The sequence below is a fragment of the Wasmannia auropunctata genome, unplaced genomic scaffold, assembly GCF_000956235.1.
Source record: "Wasmannia auropunctata unplaced genomic scaffold, wasmannia.A_1.0 LD336101.1, whole genome shotgun sequence".
Taxonomy (NCBI): domain Eukaryota; kingdom Metazoa; phylum Arthropoda; class Insecta; order Hymenoptera; family Formicidae; genus Wasmannia; species Wasmannia auropunctata.
In genome coordinates this window covers 1,535,257-1,561,623 of record NW_012026789.1, presented here as the reverse complement: position 1 = coordinate 1,561,623, position 26,367 = coordinate 1,535,257, and the positions used below count along the sequence as shown (strand labels likewise).

The window sequence follows — 26,367 nt, the reverse complement described above, 5'->3', positions numbered from 1 at the left end:
ACAGAATATATATTATCTGTATTATTTCTATATATTTAATTTGTAAATAGTAATTTCTTTAGTAACAATTGTGTATTACAACAATACATACTATTATAACAATAAAATAGATATTGTCATATAACAATTAATTTAATTACAATAACACTTATAATTAAATGCTTATTCTATTTAACTTTGGACAAACATAACGAGAATATAAGTTTAATGTATAACATGATTTTATTTATGCCTTAAGCTTTTTCTTTTGAGTTTTCTGTCTCCTCTTCGTTGTTCTCATTTCTTTTACGAGGCGATTCATATTCCAAACTCCAAAAGTTGTTATATTTGATCGGTATTGCTTCACCCTTTTCAATCATTTTGTTAAGATTGTCATCTAATCTAGAGAATTGATCCTTCTTGTGTAAGATTCTTGATAACGTTTTATGAATATTTTCTCTATTTCTCGATTCCTCTCTTTGTCTATCTTCTTCGGCCGTCGAGTTATCTTGCAATTGGCGTAAAACATCCTTGGTAAAGTAACGAGACAAGAAATCGTTTTCCCTGTCGACCCGATCGGACGATTCTTTATCGTTGTCCTTTTCAAAAATATGCTTAAAGAAATCTTTGTCGTCGTAAGGATAATAATCCTCATTATTTATGTCGCTCTCTTTCCCTTCCTGTTTCGCATAAGAATCAGCCACCTCTTCTCTGTCGTTCGCTTTACCTCTGTCGTCGGAAACGATCCTATCATTATTGTAGTAATTTTCGTTCTTCGCGAAATAATCTCGCGTTTGTTCTTTTGGATCCGTGGCGTACGTCTTGAGCTCTTCAGATTCCTCGGTGCGATTTTCCTTATGTTCTTTTGGATCCGTGGCGTATATTTCGACCTCTTCGGACCTCTTGGTACGATCGGGGTTTTCCTTGTAGTCATATTCCGATTCTTTATCGCTGTACTTTTCAAAGGTATACTTGAAGAAATCTTTATCGTCATAAGGATAATAATCTTTATCGGTTGCCTCACTTTCCTTCGCTTCCGCCTTCGCGTACGAGTCAATTTCCTCTTTCGCCTTGCCTGTGTCGTCGAAAGCGTAATCGTCGCGGAAATTTTCGTTCTTCGTGAAATAATCGTGCGATTGCTCCTTTGGATCCGTGGCGTACGCCTCCTCGGACTCCTCGGTGCGGTCGGGATCTTCCTTACGATCGTACTTCTCGCTAAAGGTAGCCTGTATGCTTTCCAATATAGGATCGTTTTTAAAGAATTCTTCCCAATTAATCGGCTTTTTAAATTCCTCAAAGTCAACGAAGCCCGAGCTTTCATTTTCCTCGGATGATGCGGATTCCGCGGAACGGTGAACGTCGTCCGTAACATCCTCCGTATTATTGCGCAACTTGGTGTCCTCGACATCATATCTGTCGACGCATTCGGCGGAATCTTCGCTTTCCGTGCAACTTGAACGCGAGTTGTTCGTGTTCAATGCAGTCCCCGGCTCGTCCGTACTTTCGGTCTGTACTACTTTAATTTCAGCACTTGGGGATTTTGAGGAGAAGTCACCGGCGTCGCGGAGCCGTTCGGGACCGTAATCGTAATCGCTATCGTCGTACTCTTTGTATCTCGCCGCGGTTGCGCTCCGGTTGCCTTTATCTAAACTGTCCTCCTGTTGGTCGGTATAATCTGGCACTTCCACATAGGGTATCTTCAAAGGATCGTAGTCCGGAGTCGTGCCTGTCGAATAACTTTCTGCGCGTCCCGCTCGATCTTTCTCTCGCAACGGTTTGTCGACAGCGCTTTCGGTTGGCGAGAACGACGAGGTAGCGAAACTCTCTTCAGAAGAATACGGCGGTCCCGGTTCGGTGATGATTTCCTGCGATGAATTACGCGCTTCGTCGGTATACGCCGTCGAATTATCCGAAGACGAATAATCAACATTTTTAACTTTATCGGGGAGTTTATTCAAGTCGTCCACTTCGGAGGCGCTGTTTACGAGTGACGATAAGATCGGATTGTTATTCAATTTTGCTATGTTTACAACTGGAATTTTCTCAGGTTTCCATTCGGTCTTATTCGCCACGGCCCAAAAGCCCGATATGTAAGGACCAGGATCTTCTGACAATATCTTTTCGTTTATTGCTTGCACCTGCTTGTCTTCGTCGTAATTGATCGTTCCTTCTTGAGCGCACAGTGCAGGAGTTGTAGCCGCGTTATGTCTCGAGATATTCGCGTTTCGTTTAGAACGGGCGTTACTGTTCGCATGAGTCGCGTTGATTATATCCCAGATACGTTTGTAAAATTCTCGTTCCGGTTTAGCATTTGTCACTTGCAATTTATCTTCCTGCAAGGCTGCAATTCGGTCTTTGCATGTGGAGTTATCTTTCAAGGGATTGTAATCACTGATAATCTCGGAATGAGGACGAGTACCGTTAATATACTCCCAAATACGCTTATAAAATACAGTACTTGGTAATCCTGCGTTATTCACTGTTTTAAGCTCAGCCGCATTTTCATTTCGCCGCCGTTTTCTCGTTGGAACTTTGTTCTTTGTTCGTTGTTTTCGATAATCGGATTTCGGATAACGAGACTTTTTACTTGAAACAAAAGTTTTTTCCTGTCGAGCACGTCGCGAATGTTTAGTTACAGGAGAATTATTTCCCGATTCGTAAGACGAACGTTTTGAACGTTTCTTGCCAATTATTTTCTGAACCTTTTTTGCCGCTTCTAACATTTGCGCACTATTTTGCCGTTTCTGTCGAATGGCCTCGACAACTGTTGTAATCTTGATGATTTCCAAATCAGGAGACAGATCAACATTTTTATTTTGGTTATTTATGAGAGGGAATGTCGGTGGCATAATTTGTTTAGTTAGAAATTTTTCTTGTTGCTGAGATATTTTCTGAGGCATTTTTAAGCGTTGCATGAATTTTTTCCACCTAGGAGAATACAGCCAAGGTTTGCTCGATTTCTTTTTTAAACTTGCTGCATCTTTTTCTATGGATTTTAATTTACGATTGAATTTGTTAATATATATTTGTTGTAATGTGGATTTAATCTCAGATGCAGCTTGCGCAGATTTCACGGTATCCTGGAAATAATCGAATAACAATTAGCGATATTAAATAAACGTTGTAACATTACATTAAATTTCAAATCAAAAGTATTTTAATTATTAATAATTTCAATAATGTTACAAAAACCAAGTGTTCTAGGGACATAATAATATATAATTATTTCACATGCCGTAATGATATCTTATTATATAAAATAATTAGCAACAATGTCATTTGCATATATCAGAAATATATTTAGAGAGGGCACTTATAAGGAAGATGTACTTACATTTAAAATTTGTGAAAGCGGTGAGGAGCAAATGAACATATCACAGTCCCATATCTTGCATATAATCACAGATATAGATTAAGCTGTACCCGTGCATTGTATACTACCGTGTAACAAATCGTGCCATTATACATATACTATACAATAAACCTAATTTCAACAGATCGTCAAACGCGTGCAATACCTTTGTGAGCTTCTCTCTACCAACTCACGTGTAATTTCTGCTCGGAACAGATTGAGAATAATATAGACAAATAAGTGGAGGCTTATTAAATGGCATTCTTATCAAATTGACTTTATTTGTCGATTGTAATTATGTACAAAGTACAATATAAGTGGTAACTATGTCATTACAGTGGCGCAGAAAATATACGTCTCGATCATATGTAGATATTCGTTCAACGAGTAATAAGCAAGAGGCATCAACTCCGTGCAAATTTCTGAGCCACTGCGTGTGAATATTTACATTTTGCTTATTACAATAATACTTGAAGCACAATAATTAATCATCGTACAAAAATATATCATACATTTTTCATTAATATATTTGATCCCACGTGTTGTGGGATTGTCAGTGTACTATTGACTGAATAAATATTATATTTTATTCCACTTTGATTAAGCAAACGTACATGTGCTTTCACACTTGGCAAACATTGCATTAACGCGTTAAAAAAGGAAAAACTGTCATTCTTAAGAGACTTTCACACGCAGCTGTATATAAATTACATACGTTAAAGTTACACGGGGAGAATTTTATTTTAAAATTTGTCTAAAAATTCCCTAAAAATCATGTTAGTCGTATAGACAACATAGTATTTCGACGAATTTTATGTAATTTTTACTATTTTCTTTAATATATACTACAACAAATTTATTATAGTGCACTGCAGTAAAAAAAACTGAGAAAATATAATGACATAAATTTGTCGAAATACTATGTTGTCTCACGATTAACATGACTTTCAGGGTAAATTTTAAAAGGAAATTCTCTCCGTGTACTACTAATAATAAGTCTAAAGCAGCAATAGAAAAGTAAAGTTTGATCATCAATAAGCTCAGTCATGGTTACTGCGATAGAGATATTCCGCGAAACGTTATTTGAATTTTCACATTTCACATTTTACGAAAGAGAACTCTCTGTTGTAAACGAGTACTTCATTGTAGACATTATACTGTAGAGAAAGGCATCTGAATTATACATATCATTATCAAGCCTGATCATCAAGAGAGATTCTCCGTTAAGTAATAGGACATGTACGCACGTATATACCGTTATACATCCCGCTGTACGTACAGGCGTCGATCGACTCGTGTCTCCCACGTTCGTGATGCACCTTTAGACCTCAAAGCGCAGCAATGACGTATATGGCGGCAGATACTTAACGATCAGGCGCTTTCGTCCCCCGCGGTGCACTGCGCTTATTTTCTCGAGAAGCCCAGATACGAAGCAATGCCGTTAATATTCTCAAAGAAGATTCGATAAGCTTGCTGCCTGTCGTAGTGCTCCTGCACCATTGCCGGTTTCACCGGACGCTCCTCCACCCATCGCTATAGTACAATAGGTAATTGTAGGTACTGATATGGTGCATGGCAGTCGGCGGGGAAATGTGGAGTTAGAACGATAATGTATACGATCGCCCGTTCGGCAACAAGCGATTATCTGAGTCTGAGAGCTGTGTATGTCCGAGCACACGATACTTTACCTTTTATTAGTACTAAGTACTGGGGGGTGGGGGAGGGGGTGAATGTAGACTAGGAATGCAAGATGATGTAGAAGAAAGGGATAACAAACGAAACTGAATTTCACATGTCGCTTAATTCCAATATCAAACTTGTGCTACATAGGAAAGGATTATTTAAAAGCGCTGAGAGTATAAAATTATTAAAAAAAAAAAACCGAATGTTTCCTCGTCTACATCGGGATTTGCATTTCTAGCGAATAATGTCTGATTGTAAATATAATATGGAGTTTATTTTTGATGGGTGATCTGCATGACAGAACATGTATAAAACGAAATGTATAAAAACAGAACGGTGATAAAAAAAATTTTATTGTTCGAAGTGTTATATTTAAAAGGATGGCACTTACATAATTTTGTGTATAATAGCTGGGCAGGATAAGAATTCGAATAAGAAGATATAAAAATTGTTGAAATTACAGAAAAATACACCATTCGCAACTGTAATCGAATACATAGTCAAACGATCGCGCTTTGCATTAAATAGACCGGAAAAATTTTTATGTTCAACAATATATCTTTACTTTAAAAGGCACAGAATATGGAGTAGATCATTTTTAATGTTATGATCGAGAGATATCAAGAGATACTTACTCCACGGAGAAATATAAGTATATTGAAAAGACTAGATAATAGATATATATTAAGCACTGCTAAGTGTTATAGGAATCCGCGATGCTGAAGAGATGGCGATAGCATGGTTACGTGCAAGGAATGATTTGACTTGATTGTAATTTACTATATACAAAGAGTGTATTGTAGTTATAGTAATGTTTGATCGGACGTAATGTCATCAAAAGTAAAATAATTAAAGCGGCGGATGAAATTATTTTAAATATATCAAAAAAATTGTGTCATATTAATGAAAATCTGAATAAAATACTAAATGCAATTGATACGTGACTTAAAATAACATAGACTACAACAAAATTTTACAAGAAACATTTAGATATTTGAATAAAATTATTTGCGGATTGAAGTGCAGCTTTTGCACTTCAACAATATTAATTGCTATAAGTATATATTTATTAAATAACTCTAGAATAAAATAAAATAATAAAGCAAAATTTTGAAGCTCATACGTGAGAGAAAATTCAATTACAAATCTGTGCAATCTGCATTCAGACTGTAATATTACACAGTTATAAATAACTTTCGTACACAAGAGAAGATCAATGTCAAAACTTGTCGCATAAATAGCATTCTGTATTTCGAATAGTGAGTCTGTTATGTGTAAAACTCTTGTTGCTTTCTGTATGAGAGTGTACATGAAACGCATGATGCATTTTCACTAGGAGAAGCTAGGAGAAATAGGTATGTACATTCTGTTGATTACTGTGGAAGCTAAAGGTGTCCTGTAACTTTGCCAAGGGTCGAGAGTCGATATCACGCGCGTTATCCTCGATTAATCCATCGATATCCAAATTGAAGCTTACAATGATTGCATCAACACATTTACGAGTTATTATCAAAAAAAAAAAAAGGAATCATAGTTTATGATATTATGAACCACTCGAAACACGGCGACTCAAGTATGATCGACACTGGTCAACTCTGTATTTCATCGCACTATGTGTTTTAATCAATTCGACTTAAGCATGACTTATATCGTCTAACATTGCTCTACTTCAACACGTGCGTGCCTACGGAGTGTGATCTTGTGTTATAGTGCCTAAGGGTTGGGCTTCTTGGCTCGTGGCTCGGTTGGTTACGTGGTGGTGTTCGTCTAAGGGCACTCTGTTTATGTCTATTGGTGAAACAGATCCTCCTTTATTTCCCCAACTGCCCGTACGGGTCTGCTAGATTACTCACGTATTGTGCGGCGTGACTCGTCGCCGGGAATTCGGCCCATTTCGACAAGTCGATGCCGGGTAGAATACCGCTGCGACATGGAACTCGAGGATTTCTGTTACGACAATTAGAAATACATTATATACATTTTAGTTATTTTTAAAAAGCAATTTTTCTAAAATTTTTTTAGGCTAAAGTAAAAATTGAAATAAAGTATAGAAAATTAGTTGATTAGTATAATGGATAAAGTAAATGTATAGTAAACTGTAGACAATATGCCTATAGTAATAATATTTTTTGTATTATAGACTCCATTTATTTGCAATAAATGGAATACAAAGTTATGTTTGTTTTTAATTTTTTGATATTTTATTCAGTAAATCATTATTTATCGTTATTTCGTAAATTGTGTCCACTTACATTTCGTGATCGGGAAGGACCATCGGATAGATTTGTACCGTATCGATGAGATCGGTGTTATCGCAGATCAATCTGGCGAGCTTCGATTTCCGAATTTCGTTCAGTTGTTCTAGAAAAGTGAAAGCAAAAGCGCGACTTTAGAAGGCACCGCTTCGTTACATACATATATCGAATGGCTGTCGCGAGTCCTTGGCTCGCCGCAGCTCCTATCGGGAAGAGAATTCGAAAGGGTCTTTACCGAGAGTGAAGGACGACGGCTGGTTCGGCAGCTCGTACCAGAATCTGTCGCCACGACGCGAATGACTGAACTGCGTGGCAATCACGCAGGCGAAGGTTGGCCCGAGCATACTACCCGGAAGCGGTCTTTCGGATACGCCGCCCGACCATAAATCGACGTCCGCGGGATGTCTGAAAAAGAGCGCGGAGATAAAGCCGTTATTTCCGAATGCGATATTTTTAGCACGATCGGTCCGCTGACTGAATAATGAGATGCAAAACTTGATCGATCGGCCTTTCGGCACCTTCGAAGGTTCCGCTGCCGGCTTTTACAGACGTGGAAATACTCACTCGAAAATAGTGCTGTATCGCCTGACGGTTTCGTTCGGCATGGAACCGAACAATTCGTCGAAGGTGTTCGCTTCGGGAAGGCCGCAGTACTTTCTACAATTATAAAATCACAAAATTATACATATTATTCATATGCTATTAAAAGTTTGTTCTCGCTGATGTATTTGAATTTGAAAATTCGTTGTGCGTGGCTCGAGGAGCGTGACTGAATTCTCCGTTGATTTTATTATCAACTTTATTTCTATGTGTGTGGTTATTCTTCCGTTCCACTTGTCTATACTTGTTGAATGTCGCAATTGACTATACAGAGGATTATCATTGCGAAACACAGATATCGCTCTAACTACAGTTTTATTAATCAAGTTTATTAATAGTATGCTTAACTGTAACTCACCTGAACTCCATATAACTTGGAATACCAAATTCGCGGCCGCGTTGCATGTTAAAGGATACTAAATCCAATCCGAATTTTGCTCCAGCTTTTTTAAAGAGATGATTCGTCACCTGTAAAAAATGAATCGTATAATACGGGATAACCGTCTATTTATAGATTTTATTTATAGGCTAATCATTGCCTTACTTCTTGCGTTATAGAATCGTCCATAGCCTGAGCGACTTGATTCATCAAGCCCATGAAATATTCGTCGAATACACCAGCTCGATACAAATCATAGGGACGTCTTATCAAATCTGAGAGTCTCTTTGAAGCTATAAAGATAAACATAGATAATTTGAAATCAGATTTTAAGAAAAGAAAAATTAAATATACTAACGAAAAGTCGATTAAATCCGTCTTATTATTTATAACATTAAATATTTTAATGAAAAAATTTTAAAATAAACTTCAGAATTTATTTAGAGTAATTGATGAAATTTTATTATTTATTTAAAATTTAAAATTTAGAAAAGAAAAGGCTTTATTTAGAAAAAAAGAAAGAATTTATAATCAAGAGAAATGATTTTTGTTATAATTTGCTTGTGCAATGTGATCTCGTTGTGCAATTATTATATATTGTCGCTTTACCAATAAATTTGTGAGCTTTGCTCCATCGTTCTACAGCCGTGGGCAATAGTGAATGACCGAATCTAAAGGCAGCAGCGGCGAAAGCGTCTATTACGCCTGGATTTATGCTCGGATCATATCCATCCCAGTATTTCTATGGAAAATTGATATTTTAACGCGGTTATTATCGTTTATCAAAGGCTGTCCAATGAACAGCAAAAAATAGACAGGGGACATATATAGTTAGATCTCAATTATCTCAATAATGTACACATATGTATACGCACATAGTTATTAAAAACGTTTATTTGTGCATTTAAAAAAACGAATTACTTGTTTATTAACGACTCTTTGAAGTTATCTTTATTTTGCTCAAAATAAATTATGTCTTTACACATGATTTATGCGTAAATATTCATGTATTTTGTTTCAATTTATTTCAGTGTCATTCAGCTCAACTTACTTCCTTCTCAAGAAGAAGTCCGAATTTCTCCATGACATCTTTGCCGAGTAATATCGGGAGGAACTCGTTATAAGTGATGTGTTGGATTTCCGCGATGACGATGCGCCTGGCTTCCTGGAAGAGAATCTCATCGTCCCAGTGCGGATTCACGTTGGCTAGTTCTTTGGCGAGCCGGTTATGCTCCCGCGCCAGTAAAGTGTGCATGCAGGTAAGTACCAGCTGTTCATTTACACGAATCTCACCTATAAGTAACAGAGGTGACCGATAAATCAATATCAATTCTGAGATTCTGAAAGAATGATTAGTTTTCGCGATTGAGCAAACGCGATACTTTTACAAAAAGAATCGGATAGTTTTGCAGTTCCTAAGACGCTTTAATAAGCTTGTGAATTATTAAAGAACACAAAGACTTAAGACATAATAATTTATTGAATTATGTAAAATGTTAAGATGCAACTGTGATGCAACGGTATAAGCCAGACAATGCCCCTTAATGACGAGAGTCTAAACACAAAGAGAATACTCTTTTGTAATATATCCCGACAATCGAAGTATGTATTAGAAGTACATAAAGCAATTCAGTTGGAAAGTATCGGAAGTACATAAAGAATATAATCGCGTTATCGCACGGGTATCTACATTTATGGACTTGTATTGGCCTTGATTTGATTTGTTATAGTACTCCGCTGCATAATGCATTTCGTATTATGACAATCCATTCCACAGAAAGAGCTCATGAGTTATGATTTTCGTTAGACGTAGCGTAGCTAATTTATTAATTTATTAGCCATTATTCCGGGCAACTCTAATTAGTTCAGAAGATTTAAATAGAGATGACTGTATGTGATAAAGTTTCCAAGAGTATAATACCTTCACCATCGAAGCGTGTTGTCGCATTCTTGTATTAATAACGAAGATAGAAACAAGAAATTTTCATATCTGTCTATCTTGTGTGAATAATAAATTACATAATTTAATTTATAATGAGCCAATGCACGGAATTAAAAGGTAAAAAAATATTTGTAACCTTACCGGTTATCGTATAAACCTTTGTTTCAAGCAAGTAGAAAATAACACGTATTGCAGCGCGCGTGCGACTTTTTATAATATTTCTATGACTTTATAAAAGTTGACGTCCTTGCGTCGCAGCCATTCCCTTTCTCACCCGTATCGTATCGATTGGCGTGCTGATAATCGTGCAAGTACAGTATCTACTGGTGATAGCAAAAGCGAGCATTAAGCTGATTACCATACCATCCGAAATTCCGAAAAAAACTTAAATAATAACAGTCAATCTCGAGCACCAATTGATTTTTTCGTAACGTGCGATTAACGTAAGTACAGGGTACGGGTAATACTGCCGCCGAATGCTCGCACGATGGACGTGCGGGAGATTTATGGTTTAGCGCACCGTGATTCCACGGGTCCCGGTATCTCGGATGATTTATGGAATCGGCGCGCGCGATAAGTGCATACAATTATCGCGCCGCGATCGGATTGTTTTGTCTCACGAAATCGGCGATCGGATTCACTGTGCATATCGCTGGAAAGTTACGCGGGTGATCGACGAATTGACGTGGGAAAATGACTCCCGGGCGGGTAAATGGGGGAGACACGGGGGAATGCTAGGGCAAAATCGATCGGGGCGGTCGATCGCGGCCATCTCAAAAGAGAGAGAGCGATAGGCACTTATTGTTAGTAAACGGCGCGGCGCCGCGAGAAGGCAGTAAACGAGCGTGACTTACCGCTCCATTGTTCTTGTACCATCGAACGCAGAAAAATCGCCAGAAATTAGAATAGTTACATTAGCGCGGCTACATTCGACCCAGGCTGACTCGTGCATCGTACGCTCATTGTGAATTCAAATGGAATACAGTCGGGCTAATAGCCCGCGCTCTGTGTTGCGTTTAAAAGCTACATTTACCACTTTGCGAAAGTCATGCTTTTCTAAAGCAAGCGATTGATTTGTCACGACTGCGATCTATGACCATGCAAGAACGCAACAGTGCAACAATGCGTAGTAAGGAAAAAATACTATTACAAAGGGTTTCTTAAACCGACTAAATATTTTGTTTATCATAGATTCTGACAATTTTAGAGCAAGCATGACAAGATATATAATTTTTAATAACTTAACGATTAAATTAAATTTTGGTAAAATATTTTTATAAAATATTAAATCTCTATTATCATTTATATATTCCGATTCTTTACGTTTTATGTTAAGTGTTCGATTTTTAAATATTCTAATAATAATTAAGTAAGTCCGCAGCTTTGATGTTAAAATAACGTTTTAAACTAAAGCTTAATATTTAATTGGTTTAAAAAATATTTATTACCAGCTTCGAAGCAATACATCGATTGGTTCGGCCGAGTACATCCTTCGTCCGGTATATCTAACTTCAGCGGTAATAGGTCTTTAAGGCCATACTCTGAAAAGACCGGATTCATCCGTAATAATCCGCCATAGCCTGTCCGGAGTTTTCTGAAAAGCGAAATAAAAGCATATGAAAATTTTAAGAATACCACGTACAAATGACAATATTAATATGAATAGCCTGTTCCTCTCTTAAGCTTTTGCTTTATTTCTTTAATATTTCTAAAATATTCCCAAAATTATTTGAGATATTAAAACAAATAATTTTTAGAGAAGTTAGATAAACACGAAGTTAGGTAGAGAAGTTAGTATACGTGTTATTTATATAGACGTAAAAGGGGCATATGTGTAGCAGCCTGTGACGTCATAAGGGAATGTGAAGTCCACGAGGATTGAGCAATCGCGAGGTTCGTAGATCGCATCACCGCGCGAACATGGTAGAAAGTGCGAAGAACACGGGGGCACGTGCCCGTGTGTTGGAAAATGCAGAACAACGCAATGCTGATTTATTGTCCCTGGTGTCGTAACAGAGGCACACATATGTACCGTTTTGAGGCGGAACGAAATTCGCTTCGCCAAGTGCACATGCAGGGATCCATAAAAGGCGAAAACCGACTTACTCACCCTTAGAGACTAACCGGTCACTGTTAATACAATTTTTTGTGCTATTATTTACTGTGATAAATTATAAATAGATGTAATAGACTCATTTTCCCATATGTGTAAACGCATTTATACATGGGATGTTCTATTACTTTATTTTTAAATATTTTTTTTTAATTTGCAAATTTTGATGAATACATTTATACTTGTTGCACCGAGACAAAATTGACTTTAATTCGTCCAATTGGATCGATAACGCGATAAATCGTCATATGAGCGTTTGAGAATAATAATTTCGTGTTATTATCGAATGGAATGCAAATTATATTGCGGTTTACCTAGCAAAAGCTTCCGTGATGCCGTAAACCGTATTACCATCCAGTACACCCGTGAGAAGATTGAAAGGCACTCGGGAACCGAGGCGGCAACCAGGTCGGACGGCAGGAAAAGCGCGGACGAAGTCCATGCATTGCACATTGAACAGCCTGTAGAAATAATCGTCCTCCGGTATGAGGATCTCGTTGCAGTAGGGATTCTTCAGGTGTGGCGGCCGTTTGCAGCACTCTTCCGGGTCGTTTCGGTTCAGGGGGTCTGCAAACACGATGATAGCAGAACAGATACGTAATGATAGCAGTAAGCGATAGTATTCCGATCACGCACGCGTAATCCATAGTCCCCGACGTGCCGGGGAATATCAGTATTCGCGATTGAATGGAACATTACGAGCGTCGACTGTTTTTCCCGGCTCTCTGTCGCAATCTCGCTCGTATTGGACCGAGGTAGAATCGACATTGTCTATTAATTATCCTCTCATATGAGAATACGTTTGTGAGATCGTCTGCGGGGTATATATAGCCGGATTGCACATTCTGAATTATTGTTCCTTTCGAGAACAATCCGATAATTGGCGTGGAGTATCGCGAGTTATTTCAGAGTGGCGCGATCACAAGTCAAAGGGGCTCGCCAATTCTGATTGACACATCGGCGGCGAACGATCCCGAGTCGGTGAGCGCCCGCTCGGAAACGTCACTGGTCGTACACGTGGTCGGTTTATCCGGGCGATGTGATCGTTCGCTTTCTCTCGTAGTCACCTTCCTTTCGATGCACATATACGGCAAGTGTTTAACGTGGAAGGGCCTATGAGTGACCTACGATGCGTATGTATCAAATATCTCGGTACAGAGACGCAACTTAAGCGATCAGTCCGCCGACGATGGAGAGGTTCGCTTTCTAATTTCTATTCTAGTTGCATGATTGAATCACCGGGTTTTGATCATTACGGCATATACGAGCCCATAGAAAAATCATTTATATTTTTTTTATTGTTGCTTTCTCTAAAATTTGTTATATATCACAGTTGGCTATTAGACGTTGCGGTAATTTTTATCCTTTATTTTTTTTATTTATTAATTTAGATATGTTTTTTTTAAAGAAAAACAGAAAATTTTGTTAAAACGAATGGGTAATTGAAATCTTTCATAATTAGTCATTGCATTTATTTTCTCGAAGAATCATATGTAATCTTGCATTTATTTTCCTACTGTTGCGTGAGATAAATCAATTTTTTTTCATTATTTAAAATAGCATAAATTTAAATAAACATTTATTTATTTATTTGATTATATGAATACGTTTTCGTATGTTTTTCTAATTAATGAGATCAATTTTAAGAAAATCTTATTATCAATCGAGGTGAGGTGATCGCTTTTGCGGACGTTAAAATCACCGATAGTCGCGGCGGAAAAATTTGTCATGTTTGTCGCGTTCTAATCACGCTGTAGAATTTGAATGTACCTAAAGGTGTGGCGGTCAAAGTGTAATCGTGATCCATGAATTGTCCCCACGCGATCACCATAACTGTGCCGGCGTGATCGTGGTAACCTTCGTCCGGGTGCATGGTGCGTGATACGACTCGGGACAATGGTAGATCACGACCCGTTATGGATATTCTTGGCGCCGACAGGCCGTCCGCGAATTGAGGGCTCATCAATCTGCAAGAGATAACGACCAAGTACTCGACGGCGTCGCGTCGTGTTCCGCGTTGCCGAAAAAAAAAAAGAAACGGTCCGAGAGGCGAAAAAAATCACAGTTATTACCTCGCGAAAGGCGACAGAGAGGACCCCCAAGTTGGATTCTCCAAATTCGTGCAGAGGCCATCGAATCGCCGGTACTTGCCTGGTCTGCATTCTACGTTGCTGAGAAAGGCGGGACAAACCTCGCGGATCAGCGTCTTCGACGTGTCGATCAACGGTAGACTCGTCTGGATCTCCTCGTAGGTCAATCCGTACCTGAAGCGTCGATGATTAGAAAGTAAAATCAAGGAAACGCGATCGGGAACTTCCCAAAGGGGGAAAGTTCGTCGGCAGAGAAAGAGAAAAAGAGAGAGAGAGATTGCAGAGGCTCATAACAGAGGAGACTTACGTTTGCGCGAGATTCGTGGTAATGTCGAGAAGCAGCTCGCCGACCGTCGCCAGATCCTCCGGTCGCCACATCTCCGACTTTGGTCTCGCGACGTCTACGGGGCGATTACGTGTGTGTGAGCGACGGTTATACGAGAAAGCCGCGTGAAACGAAGCAAAAACATAGCGAATATACGAGAGACGTGCGTAAGTAGACGGCCGGCGTATCGTCCGTTATGGTTTTATATACGAACGACGTTACGCGGGAATGACACTCCGGTACGTCGTGTTGATCATTGTCGACAATAAATTATGAACGTCGCGCAATTAATTCACGTAATGAAATTTAATGTACTCACTAATGCGCTTCCTCGCCTCGACGTAAGCATGATTTACGGCGTCGTACGTGATGCAGGTTTGGGTTCCTCCCGCGGTGGGGCTGCGGATAGCGAAAGAATAAGGATGAAAGTTGACACGTGCTCGATCTTCGAGTGCGGATATTATTATACAGCCCTCTCGCCTCGTCCCCCCCTCCTCCCCCCTCCTTCCTTCTGCACCCCACCGTATTAATTATCGTCGCAGCCTACTTTCGTGAGAAGCCGTGAGACTTCGAGAGAGTCTCTCGAGCGAGAGAATTCGCTCGTGCAGATTACGCACGTAGAGCGTCTGTATGCGCGGATATTTCGTATCAAGGTAATCCGAAACTATCCTAGACGTGCTCTCCTATGCGAGTGAATTGACTTTCATATCCTGTTTCCGCCGTGAAATATACTGACATTGAGACGTGCCGCTCGTGGCTGCGCCGTCGAAGGTTGAGCCAGCTATTCTGCGCGTTTCTCTATGCCGACATTGCACTCTCATACACACAGGCTTCCGCCTTTGATTCTTCTACCTTTATCCTCATTTCTTCATTTTGACCGTGTCAATCGCAAATTGTATGTTTAGATTAAAACCATTACTATTTTTTACCTATTCTTTTATCAATTTTTCTTATTTGCTTATTCTTCGAAATTAACATAAATTTTGTTTTGGAATTTTATACATCTTGAGAGGACACGGATATAAATTTTGAAATTTGAATCATTGTAAAATAAACATGTTATTTCAATATTTTAAATACTTATGCTATCTTTTTTTATCTACGCGTTTTATCTAGTTTGTAAACTCGACATATTTTTGAAATCGCTCTATAATTAAATTCCACATTCGTTCATAGAATATAACGTTTAGCATAATGGGATTTCCATGCATTTAATCTCGAGACACTGACTCATGAAACTACTGGAGTTTACTCAAGCCGTCCCTCTGAAAACCGATCCAAGTAGTACGAATCGCTAATTCAAGTGCGCTTGAGGCGCAAAATCGGGAAGACGTACGCGAGAGAGGCAGCTTCCCGCGTCTAATTGCGGTCGAGTGTTTCGACCGTTGTGCCGCAACCGGCGTAATAATAACGAAAGCACTCTATAATGGTGTCGTGCATCGACGCACTTACCATAACTGGTCCGAGCGACGGCAATAGCCCCATTCCCCGCCGCCCGGTGATAAATGCGAATTGCGCCAGCCCCTTTTTTTCTGATACACATAAATTATATTTCAGCTCACGGCATTCGTACTTTAATTCGCTACGTTTAATAATCACGTTGTCGCGGCCGCGACACGCGAAATATCCACGGTGTTCGAAAACGCGGCCCGTCCCCCAACGCCGATATACGATCGTTTCGTGCGTCGCGCTACGCCTCGGTTTCGGTGGCTATCGATGATTGATGAGGTAACATTCTCGCATATTGTATTCGCTCCTGTATTCTCCCGTCCCGCGAGTGATCCTTTCGAAACATTGTCAATAATCACTTTCGCAGCCCGACAGCACGCGCTATTTCGACCTCCGGCTCGGCCGTATCGTTTCGCCGTGCAATTGCGATCTCGACGTCTCGTTATGTCGTGTCCTCGGGCACCTGCTTGACATTCCACGAGTGTTGCCTCCACCTCTTAAAAGTAGCTGCGTGACATCGCTAACCGGGCGCGGCGTTACGACGCCACGCCGGCTACCTAAACGGTCGTTGCCGATCACGCGACTCGGCTGACTATGTTTACTTCTGATTACTTTAGTAACTGCATATCTGGCTATTAAACCCGCTAAATATAGACGACCTATATTTGCGTCAGATTTCAATTATTTTAAGTATCTATATTATTTTAAAGATTTTGACTAATTAAAATTTGAATTATTAATTATTTTTTGTATTTTGTTATAATTTCTATAAAACTTTAAAGAAACAATTGATAATTAGAACTTCAATTAATCGATTTCAATTCTTTACAATTAAAAAAATAATAGTTTTAATTTTAATGAGAAGCATCTTTAAAAAATTAACTTTTAAAATAAACTGCACTTATGTGAACTATATTAATTAACAGAAAGGTGCTGAAGACTTATGTTTTACATAAAATTATTAACGCGCATAAATGACTAGTTGTTTGTCATGAGAACAATGTTTACCAAAGAGTCTGCAAAAGTTCTTTAAGATATCTTTCTAAACTGTAGAATTGCATTTTAATAACATTACGAGACATTATATTAAATTTTATAACGACACAATTATGACAAACTCTTAATAATGCGACTCGCGTATTGTTGAAGCAATCGTGCTTGTCGACGATTGCTTCGCGTGCAATTAAGGACGGATAATATACTCGGCGTGCAATTCCAATTAGTTCTCTTCTAGCGCTAAAGCGAGGCCCCGTTTCGGCTTGTACCGACATAATCTTCGGCAATCCGAGTATTTAAAGCGATTTTATTGCAACGCGGTCGCCTTGTGTTTCATTAGTGGCGCGCTTCAAAAGGCTCAATTAGCGGTGGTAAGATTCCCGTGCATACGAGCTTAGTCCATGCCGCCGTTCGTGATCTGGAATGCACGAACCGACGATTTCAGACCGGTCGAATCTCGTAACTCTGCTTCAAAAATCTCAATCAATCATTATTAATTACTGCAAGACCAGCGCATTGCGTTCTTTATAACGGTCGTAAATTATAACAAGAGATACAGTGAGACGACGCGAGATAAATCTCAATTTTGGCATCCGAATGTCAGCCGTATTTCGAAAAATTTTTTCCTCACAATTTTTTTATAAATTATAAATTATATAAACAATTGCGACCGCGTGGTTGCCTTCATAACCGTGTTTCTCCAGCATCTCGGCCGCACAACCTGAATTCGATTCTTAAGGACACTTTACTGGAGCATTCGAACGATAAACGCCGTCTCGTCGGTCGCTTGACGCAAAGAACGGCAGTTAATCACGGGTTTCAACGCGGTTACGCGTCTGAACGCGGGGATTATTGCTGCGGCTGTCTGTTCGGTAAATACGACGATTCTCTACACGAGACGATGAATGGACGCAGCACGCGGTTTACTGCGATACGTAACGGTCACTTTCGTTGCGCGACGCGTTTACGGCTCAATACCATAAATGCCGATTTCCAGCTGGCAATGGCCGCTTTTAAAAAGCCCGATAGACAGCGTTTGAATTTTACGACCGTAAAAAGCAATATAATCTGTACAAAATTATCTTACGTAGACACGCGGAAATATACTGCAGTCTGAAATATATCTATAGTAGAATATTGTATGTGCGGCCGCATAGTGAATGGAATCCAACAGTAAAATCGATAAGGTCGCATTAGAATCCGCTAGTCCTGCGGGAACAGGATGATAGTGAAAGTCCTGGCCGTGTGACCAAAGTTCCCGCTTTCTCTAATCCTCTAGAATGCCAGGTGAGGACTCACTTCGTTACGTAAACGCACTTCCATGCGGTTGGCAAACGCGATTTATAATCGTACATTTCCTAGTCCGTTACACTGTGTGTCCTTAGAACCGACGTTCTAGCTGATAAGACATTTTTATTTAATTTTTATTTGCTTTTATGGTACTCTCGTAATCGGCAGCGCGGTAAAAGGCAGCATTTTGCTTGAGCGATATTAACGGTGACCATCAGTAACCGCAGGCAATCTTGGATAATAATCAAATTGATATATTAAGATGGAACGATAGATACTCGTTACAGCCGTCTCAATGCAACTGATTTCAATCACACTCCTTGTTAATGACAAACATTGGAATGTCTTAGAGAAAGTGTTACTTTCGACAGACTTTTAAAGGATTACCATGATTATCATTAAATATAATGTGATTATATTTAAATATTAAATTTCAGTGATCGTACAAAAGTTACATTTTTTGCAAGATGACATGAATATCCTAAATGATAGATTATTTGAAATAATTTAATTAACAAATAATTTAATAAATAATATTAATAAAATAGATTATTAAATAGATAGATAATATTAATTAAATAGATTATTGTGATTATCATTTTTAATTATTTGTGCAGTATACTTAAAGTTAAAAGAAAATGCCGAAGAAACTTTGTATTATCGAAACTTGTAGTACTAAAAATTTATAATACTTATTCCTATCTTCTACACTTACTTGTACCTTTAAATAATAGTATCTTAATAATACCTGCAAATCCAAAAGGTGTGTAAAATTTAATAATGTTCATCTATTACGGATATAATTAATTTGATTTACATACAAGGCTATTTTGTATTTATGCTCTATTCCGACAAAAAAATATTCAAAGTTACATAATTAATTTTGTTAATATTGCTCATAATATTGTCATATTTCTTATATTATACGATAAACTTCGAGGTTAATTTCAAAATTAGTTGAAATGAATAAAGAAATTGGGAAATTTAAATTAATTTTTTGGGAGAAAAGTAAAACTAGTATCTGTATAAAATATTCTCTGACCATGAATATATAGCCAATAAAAATTAGCCTACTTGTGTTAACAATGAGATGTGAAAATTCACATGGCAGTAATTTTATAGTTTGCGAAAGTTTATATCAGTCACTTGGAAGGTACAACTTCAGATCTTGATTTCGCGTTGACTTTCGCTAAATTAAGATCGCTATCGTCGCGCGGACTTATATTTCGGTCTTAATGTGGGCACTTACAACGATCCGCGAAGTAAATTATAGGTGTAGTCATAAACGCTGGTTCTTCCACGAGCGTCCAGGATCAAGGCGCACTCCTCTCCGTTTACATAAGAGTCGAGAGGTTGATACTGTAGCCCGTTACAGTGCGCCGTTTCTAACAGCAGCAGCAATCCGATTATCGCGGATCGCGTCCGCGTTATCGCGAATCTGCAACATTCCAGCACAAACGATTATCTATCTCACATCAAAGAACATTGTGGCGCGTTCGAACAAAGTACTGCTCAGTTTGAGGTTGCCTTAAATCACGGTCAGGTTTGCACGGATTTTTACAAATCTGATAGCTCGGAGATTTACTCCTACATAGAAAAATTGATAATATGATCATATTGAAGCAATAAAACTGCGATCTTTAATTTAAAATATAATTTTTTTATTTTGTAACTCTATTATAAAAATGGTTGTAATGGTAATGAGTATGAGTAACTACGTAAAGTTGGCAAATGAAATTTATTATATAATTATATCATTGAGTTTGAAAAGTTAATTGAAGTAATCAATCATGTATTTAACTACGACAATTTCCGCATATTTCCTGCAAATGATCATGCTGTTCATATGGAATCTAATATGTATACTATAGCACAGTTCCGTATCTTTTTCTCCTTTTTTAGAAAATTATTAGTAACTAATAATGGATAATAAAAATTATACTTCTTAGAGAAATATATGGATAAAAGCAAATATTAAAAATATTTTTTGTGAATTATTTTTAATGAGTTATCTTGCATTATCTTTGTCATTAATATAATCACATTTTTTAATTTTATGTCTATAATATAGTGAATAGTCTGAATGTCATAATTAATATCATAATTAATACTAAGCGAGTAATTAGGACATTTGCTTCGATATACATTGAAAGGATATCAGATTAACGTAATTATTTCGGTTCAGCTGGTTAGATTACCTTATAAGCCTGGACGGAAATATAATTTTGATAAAGAGAATATGATTATCAAATATTTGATATAATAGAATATGTTTTTGATGTAATAGTCATAAAACGCGTTATGCGCTGTTGAAAATATTTTTTAATCCTTCGTTCTACATGAAAATAACTTTTTGTCTAAAATATATTGTCAAGTTTAATAAAAAATATATTAATATTTAATATAAATTTAAATTTATTTTTGTATTTACATAACAAAATAATAAGTAAAATAATGAAATCAAACGCAAGCTTTATAATGACTATTCATTGGAAACAAGAACAATGCATTGGAAAACATTTTTATAATTTTAAGTTCAATGAAAAATTAAACATAATGAAAACAATGAAAAATAGAAAATCGCATTTTTTTAAAGAATTATTCTGTACATCGTAACGAGGTCACATATAATATATCATGATAGCTTAGGATGAATTCTCCTTGGACATTTTGCTTGACAGCTTGATAATATCTGTTACATCGTACGTGCAACGGATGAATTTAAGCACGGTGCATTCGGTGTATTCTCGAGCGGAGCGGACATGTGCAAAAGTCGAAGCTCTCTTCCGTACTCATTATCCATTCTTTTAGCATAAGAGACGCGTCGCAAACGCCTCCAGTTCGTCCATGGAAAGTTAGTCTTACATTTTGTATTCTCACGCTTTGCGATACATTTGCATATGTAAACGTGCAATTGACACACATACAAAATTGTGCTTGTATTCTTGCTAGCGGATATCACGTTACATCTGACTTTTGAGTTTTATATAAGAAAGAAAATTTTCTTCCTGACTAATCTCATTATTTAATGAATTTTTTGTAATATACATTTAAATTCCAACTTTAAATGTTAGTCAACCTTGTTGAGTTGCCGTCGCCGAGAATGTATTACCTATGAAAATTATATTTTAGCATAAAGAGAAGTTACGTTAAAAGAAAAAAAAAATACAGAACGCATAGTTGTAGGGCTTCCACCACCTTGAACTTTTTAGCAAAGCCTACTCCAAGATTAATTGTTGTATCGTACATCCATGTTCCATTCACCAACGCTTGTCGTGAAATTACATTAATTTGCGGTACAAATTGGCACGTTTGAAATGGCTGACAGGTATTCGCGCTCGCCTTGTAGTCTACCGACGATGAAAGTGCCTCTCGTTCCACATAATGATTAGATAATACTCGATCGACATTTAAAGCTATTCGGATTCTCTTCTGTGTTTTCTGGTTATCTCGGGTATGTCGCATGCGACTCACGGATGCAACGCAACTCGATAAACCGGTCTTCGCATATTCGGCAACCTTAGACCATAACAATTAATCAGTCGCCTTTAATGGAAATTACTTGCACTTCGGTGACTCGCAATTGATATAATTTGTCGGCATGTGTTCTTTATTTAATGTAACTTATATTAAATCTTTTTACTTTAATATACTTTACTATAATGAGTTACATGAGTGAAAGTACATTTCTGTGTTTATCTGTCTATCTGCTGTTACATTGAAATAAATATACATTAAGATATCAATTTCAGTTCTAATTAAATATATAGTTAAAATAAAATTTAATTTTAAAGTTTAAAGTAATTAAAGTTTTAATTTATCTATGATATACATGATTTGCCGAGTTGGCTTCTAAAAAGTGGAAGAAGGGAAAAGATGTATTGGCCATTTATGCTTTACATGGCCATATTCTCGTTTTATAGAAAGAAACGTTTAATGCGAATTAACGATTTACTCCTTTCACGGTATTAAACGTCTTATGAAATCGAAAGATTGGAGAAATTGCTTTTCGTGATCATTGAATGGATCATGGCTCATTAACTAAGTAGCTTGTCAATTTATTGTTAATTGTCTTCTTGCGGAAACGTCAATGTTATCCGGATTACGGGTGATTCAGATTGATATTCTGCGTACGTAATCGCGTGAAATTCAATCGAACGGCGCGGCGTGCGAAACTGTGTAGTGGTCAGGAAGCGTACGAAAAGTGAAAATTCGTCAAAAAAATCAGCCGCAAAATGAACAATACCGCAAGAGAATTGTTCCTTGTTGTTACGTAAGACTTTACCTTCTAACGTGTTGATAGAATATATCTAAAGATGTTGCATCTATGTTATATTATATATACATAAAAAAATAAAATCATATGCAACACGTTTCGTTACATACATATTCTGTTATATATAGGGTAAAGAAGCGTAATTTGATCATATAGCATAATTTTCAACAACATTTTTTGAGCGCTGCAATTCGCACTAGACAGTTGTCATTTATGTCATTAAATTGTATTAGCTCACTTTTGATGAGACATAGAGCTGAATAGTGTAAACGTGTTAATTTTTGTTAATTTTTGTTAATTTTTTTTCCTTAAATTGACCAAATTACGCTATATTCCCCTACATAAAAAAATGGATTATATGCAACGCGTTTCGTTACATACATATTCTGAATTGCATGATGTAATTACGCTGTAAATGACTTTCATTCTACGAGCAAAGACATATTGACTGGTTTCTTTTGGTGAACGGATTGTAATTAAACTTAACCTACATATGTCTCACGTGGACCTAAGAAAATTATAGACATCACGATTGCTGAATTTAATACAATAATTACTTTTAAATTGTTTTGTAAATATTATAATCCTTTTTTTTATTACTTTTATTTACTCTATATATGGCAGTATTGAATTAAATCGGTCAACCATTAGTTGACATAAGACTGTGATTATCTCACAGTGTATGTATATTCATAAAAAAGTAACTTGTTACAAAAAAATTTAGATTGTAAAAATGCTTGATTAAATCTTTATAAATTACACAAGAAATGATTTTATATAGATATGATATATCTAATATAAGAATGAATATGAAAGAAGAAAATTTCTCTGATTATAATAAGGGATGGAGCATGATTATTCAAAGAATCCAACGGCGTGTTATGCAATTGGCTAAATTGATATAAGTGGAATTATCCCAAACAGTGATATCGGAAGGTTGTAATGAAAGCTTTCGTTTACACGTTAATCGACTATCATCGTTGTGCACCGACTACATAATCGTGCCGCGCAGCATCACGGTTAGATACAATAATTGCCATTAAGTAGGCGGACAGTGATCGACCGTTTCTCAAGTGTTTGCAAATCCCCACAAACTTATAAACGCGCGTACCTTATTTGACAATTAAAAAGCCGAATGATTTACTAGCTCGGTGAAAGGATTCGAAAGCGGGTAAAAGTAACGCGATGCTTGCAGAAGGTCGAGTTTAGATTACGAGACATCTGTCTGATCTTTATTTTACGCCGCGCTAAGCTCCAGCTGATCGCGCGCTTGTCATCTCGCGTGACGACGCATTTCCTTTAAGGAATAAATCGTGTAAATCACAATGACTGAGACAAAATTCTCCCCGGGTCGATCGAAATAAAGCACCGATTTTGCTTTCTCGGTACGTCACGCAGGGATTCGCCTTTCACCTTTCGCGGCGGGCCTCGTGCGATGATAATAGACTGCACAAGAGTCACGTGCATTTTCTGCGAGACATCGCCCCCCATTTGTATGCTCCGGCCCAGTTCTCATAATTACTCGCATTTATTTTTCCAAGCTATCCGTCTTTCTCAGGAAGCCTCTTCTTTCTCACGTTAAAGAAGCTCGCGCGAGATTAGAAAATTCGATAAACAACTATAACAGCCATTTATTAATTTTTGCAAATCGCCACGGACATCTTAATTTTGATAAAGCAATCTTGAAATAGTTTAATCTGTAATGTTTATATATTAATTTATATACACATATTATAGTATTTTTTAAACTTACAATTAGTCTTATCGCAGATGTGTGATATAAGATATGTTGAAAAATGTTGATTTCTATTAAGTTTAAAAAAATCAAAAATTAATTTTATTTAGCAGTATCAATTTATAGTACCTATATATGTATATACGTATAATACAAAAAAAGGGAGATAAATTAGTCACCCCCAACTTCGACAGCGTAACTTTCGTAACATTTTGACATGTATCCTTGATCCATTTTATGTCAAAAGGCAGAAAAGTCGATATATATGGAATTATATGTTATATAAAAAATGTTTTATAATTTTTATTTAATTTAGAAGCTAATCATATACTGTGTCTTTATCGCGAAGTAATATACACGCTGTTATTTGCGATATTATAAATGCGCGCGGTAAAATTTTAAAGAGTAAGTTGATTCTTCTTCTATTTTCTGGCCATTATAAGAGATCTACTATTTGCCGCGAAATTTTTTAACAAATAAACTTTTATTAGCAATGTAGAATATAAGCTGAAATATGTGATAAATATGTGAATAGACAGATTTTTTCAGATTCTAATTTAATCATATTATGACATTAATAACAATTGACGAATTATCATCTGTCAATCTTCTTGTCACGAAGTCACAAAAAATGTAAATAAAAGTCTTAAAATTGTCTGGCAACGCCCTATCTTGGCAACGGCCCTACGATAGTTTGGCGCGCCTCGATACAGTTTAGAATTCTCTCAGTTTAGAATTTCTTGATTCGCGATTCCAGGAATGCACACTCACCCGTTGTGCATTCTTCCACCGCGCGCTCCACGTTGCTGACGATTCACGGCGATCGAGGAGCGACGACACGGTTGCCGTCGAGGGTTGCAATTGTCAATTTGCACGTTTCCTCGGTGCACTCTTTAACACACGCGACACGCGACGGAGGACGAATGATCGGATGCCGGCGACTTTTCTGTCGGCGAAATGTCTTTGCGCGCGTTCGGGAGACCGCGCTAAGGTAATCACCACCGCGCGTGCCTATTCCTCGACCGAATCTGTACGAATTGTGTACGTGCAACGAACCAGGCCACTTCTCTATTTGCCGGATAGAATCCAGCAGACAGCGGTCGGTCACCACCACGGTCCTACTCCTGCGGTGGTTGCTTTTAGAGCGACTCGCACTGATCGACTACGTTAATACGGTGCTCGCGATTCGTGTCCTGCCGCATAGTTCTTTATGAAAGCGCAGAGTGTGCACCGTCCTGGTGGTGGAAAGCTCCCTAAAAGCGCGGAACTGATTCGCGCTGACTCGTGGAAAGGAAACGAGAAGAAGGGAGCGGGAGCCGGGGGAGGGAGAATTGAGAGGAGACGAGAGAGGGGTGGAGGAAAGTTATTTTATCTTACGTTATGTACTCGCCAGGTGAACGAGAAAGAAACACCGAGAGAGGAGTTAGCGGCGAACGTGATGAAGAAGGAGAAGGCGGAGGAGGTGTAGCTCCCGTCCACGTCTTACTTTCCTTTCTCTAAACGAGCCGGCACGGCTGCTGCCCTCGATTCGAGACATCGATTGTGTCTCCCGCCGGTCTCCGAAATACGCGCCGCCGAAAGTGCCGCTCGCTCCGACTCCGACAATGGATGCTTTCTTTCTTCGTTACCTTTCGATTACACTTTCGAGGAGAACGACGCCCGCTGTCGCCGTGGCGGAATCGTTCCACGCGACGTCGATCGAAGGTCTTGCAGGGTAATCGATAATTACGGGATACATCGCGTGAACTTGCGAAAGACAAACTTCGTAAATTGATTCATTATTATAAAAAAAAAGTTTGCAAGATTATTATTTTATTTTTGAAGTATTTGATAGTATAGTTCTCCTCAAGTTTAAACGGATGAATTATAGTTCGTCTGTTACTATCATCATTCACTTTATCTG

At 37.8% G+C, this 26,367-nt stretch overlaps 1 protein-coding gene across 2 annotated transcripts; it reads right to left on the bottom strand.

Annotated features, from left to right (window-relative positions):
- Positions 1 to 158: 158 nt before the first annotated feature.
- LOC105458291 (peroxidase) lies at positions 159 to 25,676 on the bottom strand. 2 transcript variants are annotated; one of them, XM_011703479.1, is made up of 17 exons: positions 25,236 to 25,676; positions 19,703 to 19,891; positions 15,038 to 15,117; positions 14,701 to 14,794; positions 14,376 to 14,567; positions 14,074 to 14,270; positions 12,618 to 12,870; positions 11,639 to 11,784; positions 9,300 to 9,541; positions 8,858 to 8,990; positions 8,414 to 8,541; positions 8,228 to 8,337; positions 7,834 to 7,926; positions 7,505 to 7,674; positions 7,267 to 7,375; positions 6,868 to 6,961; positions 159 to 3,059 (listed from the first exon to the last, which is right to left on the bottom strand). In XM_011703479.1, exons 1-17 carry the CDS (start codon positions 25,244 to 25,246, stop codon positions 234 to 236), a joined length of 5,067 nt encoding a protein of 1,688 aa, XP_011701781.1. In that variant the 5' UTR covers positions 25,247 to 25,676; the 3' UTR covers positions 159 to 233. The 2 variants fall into 2 exon arrangements, with proteins under 2 accessions (XP_011701781.1, XP_011701791.1); XM_011703489.1 differs by lacking the exon at positions 159 to 3,059 and adding an exon at positions 4,278 to 4,864.
- Between the last annotated feature and the right edge of the window lie 691 nt (positions 25,677 to 26,367).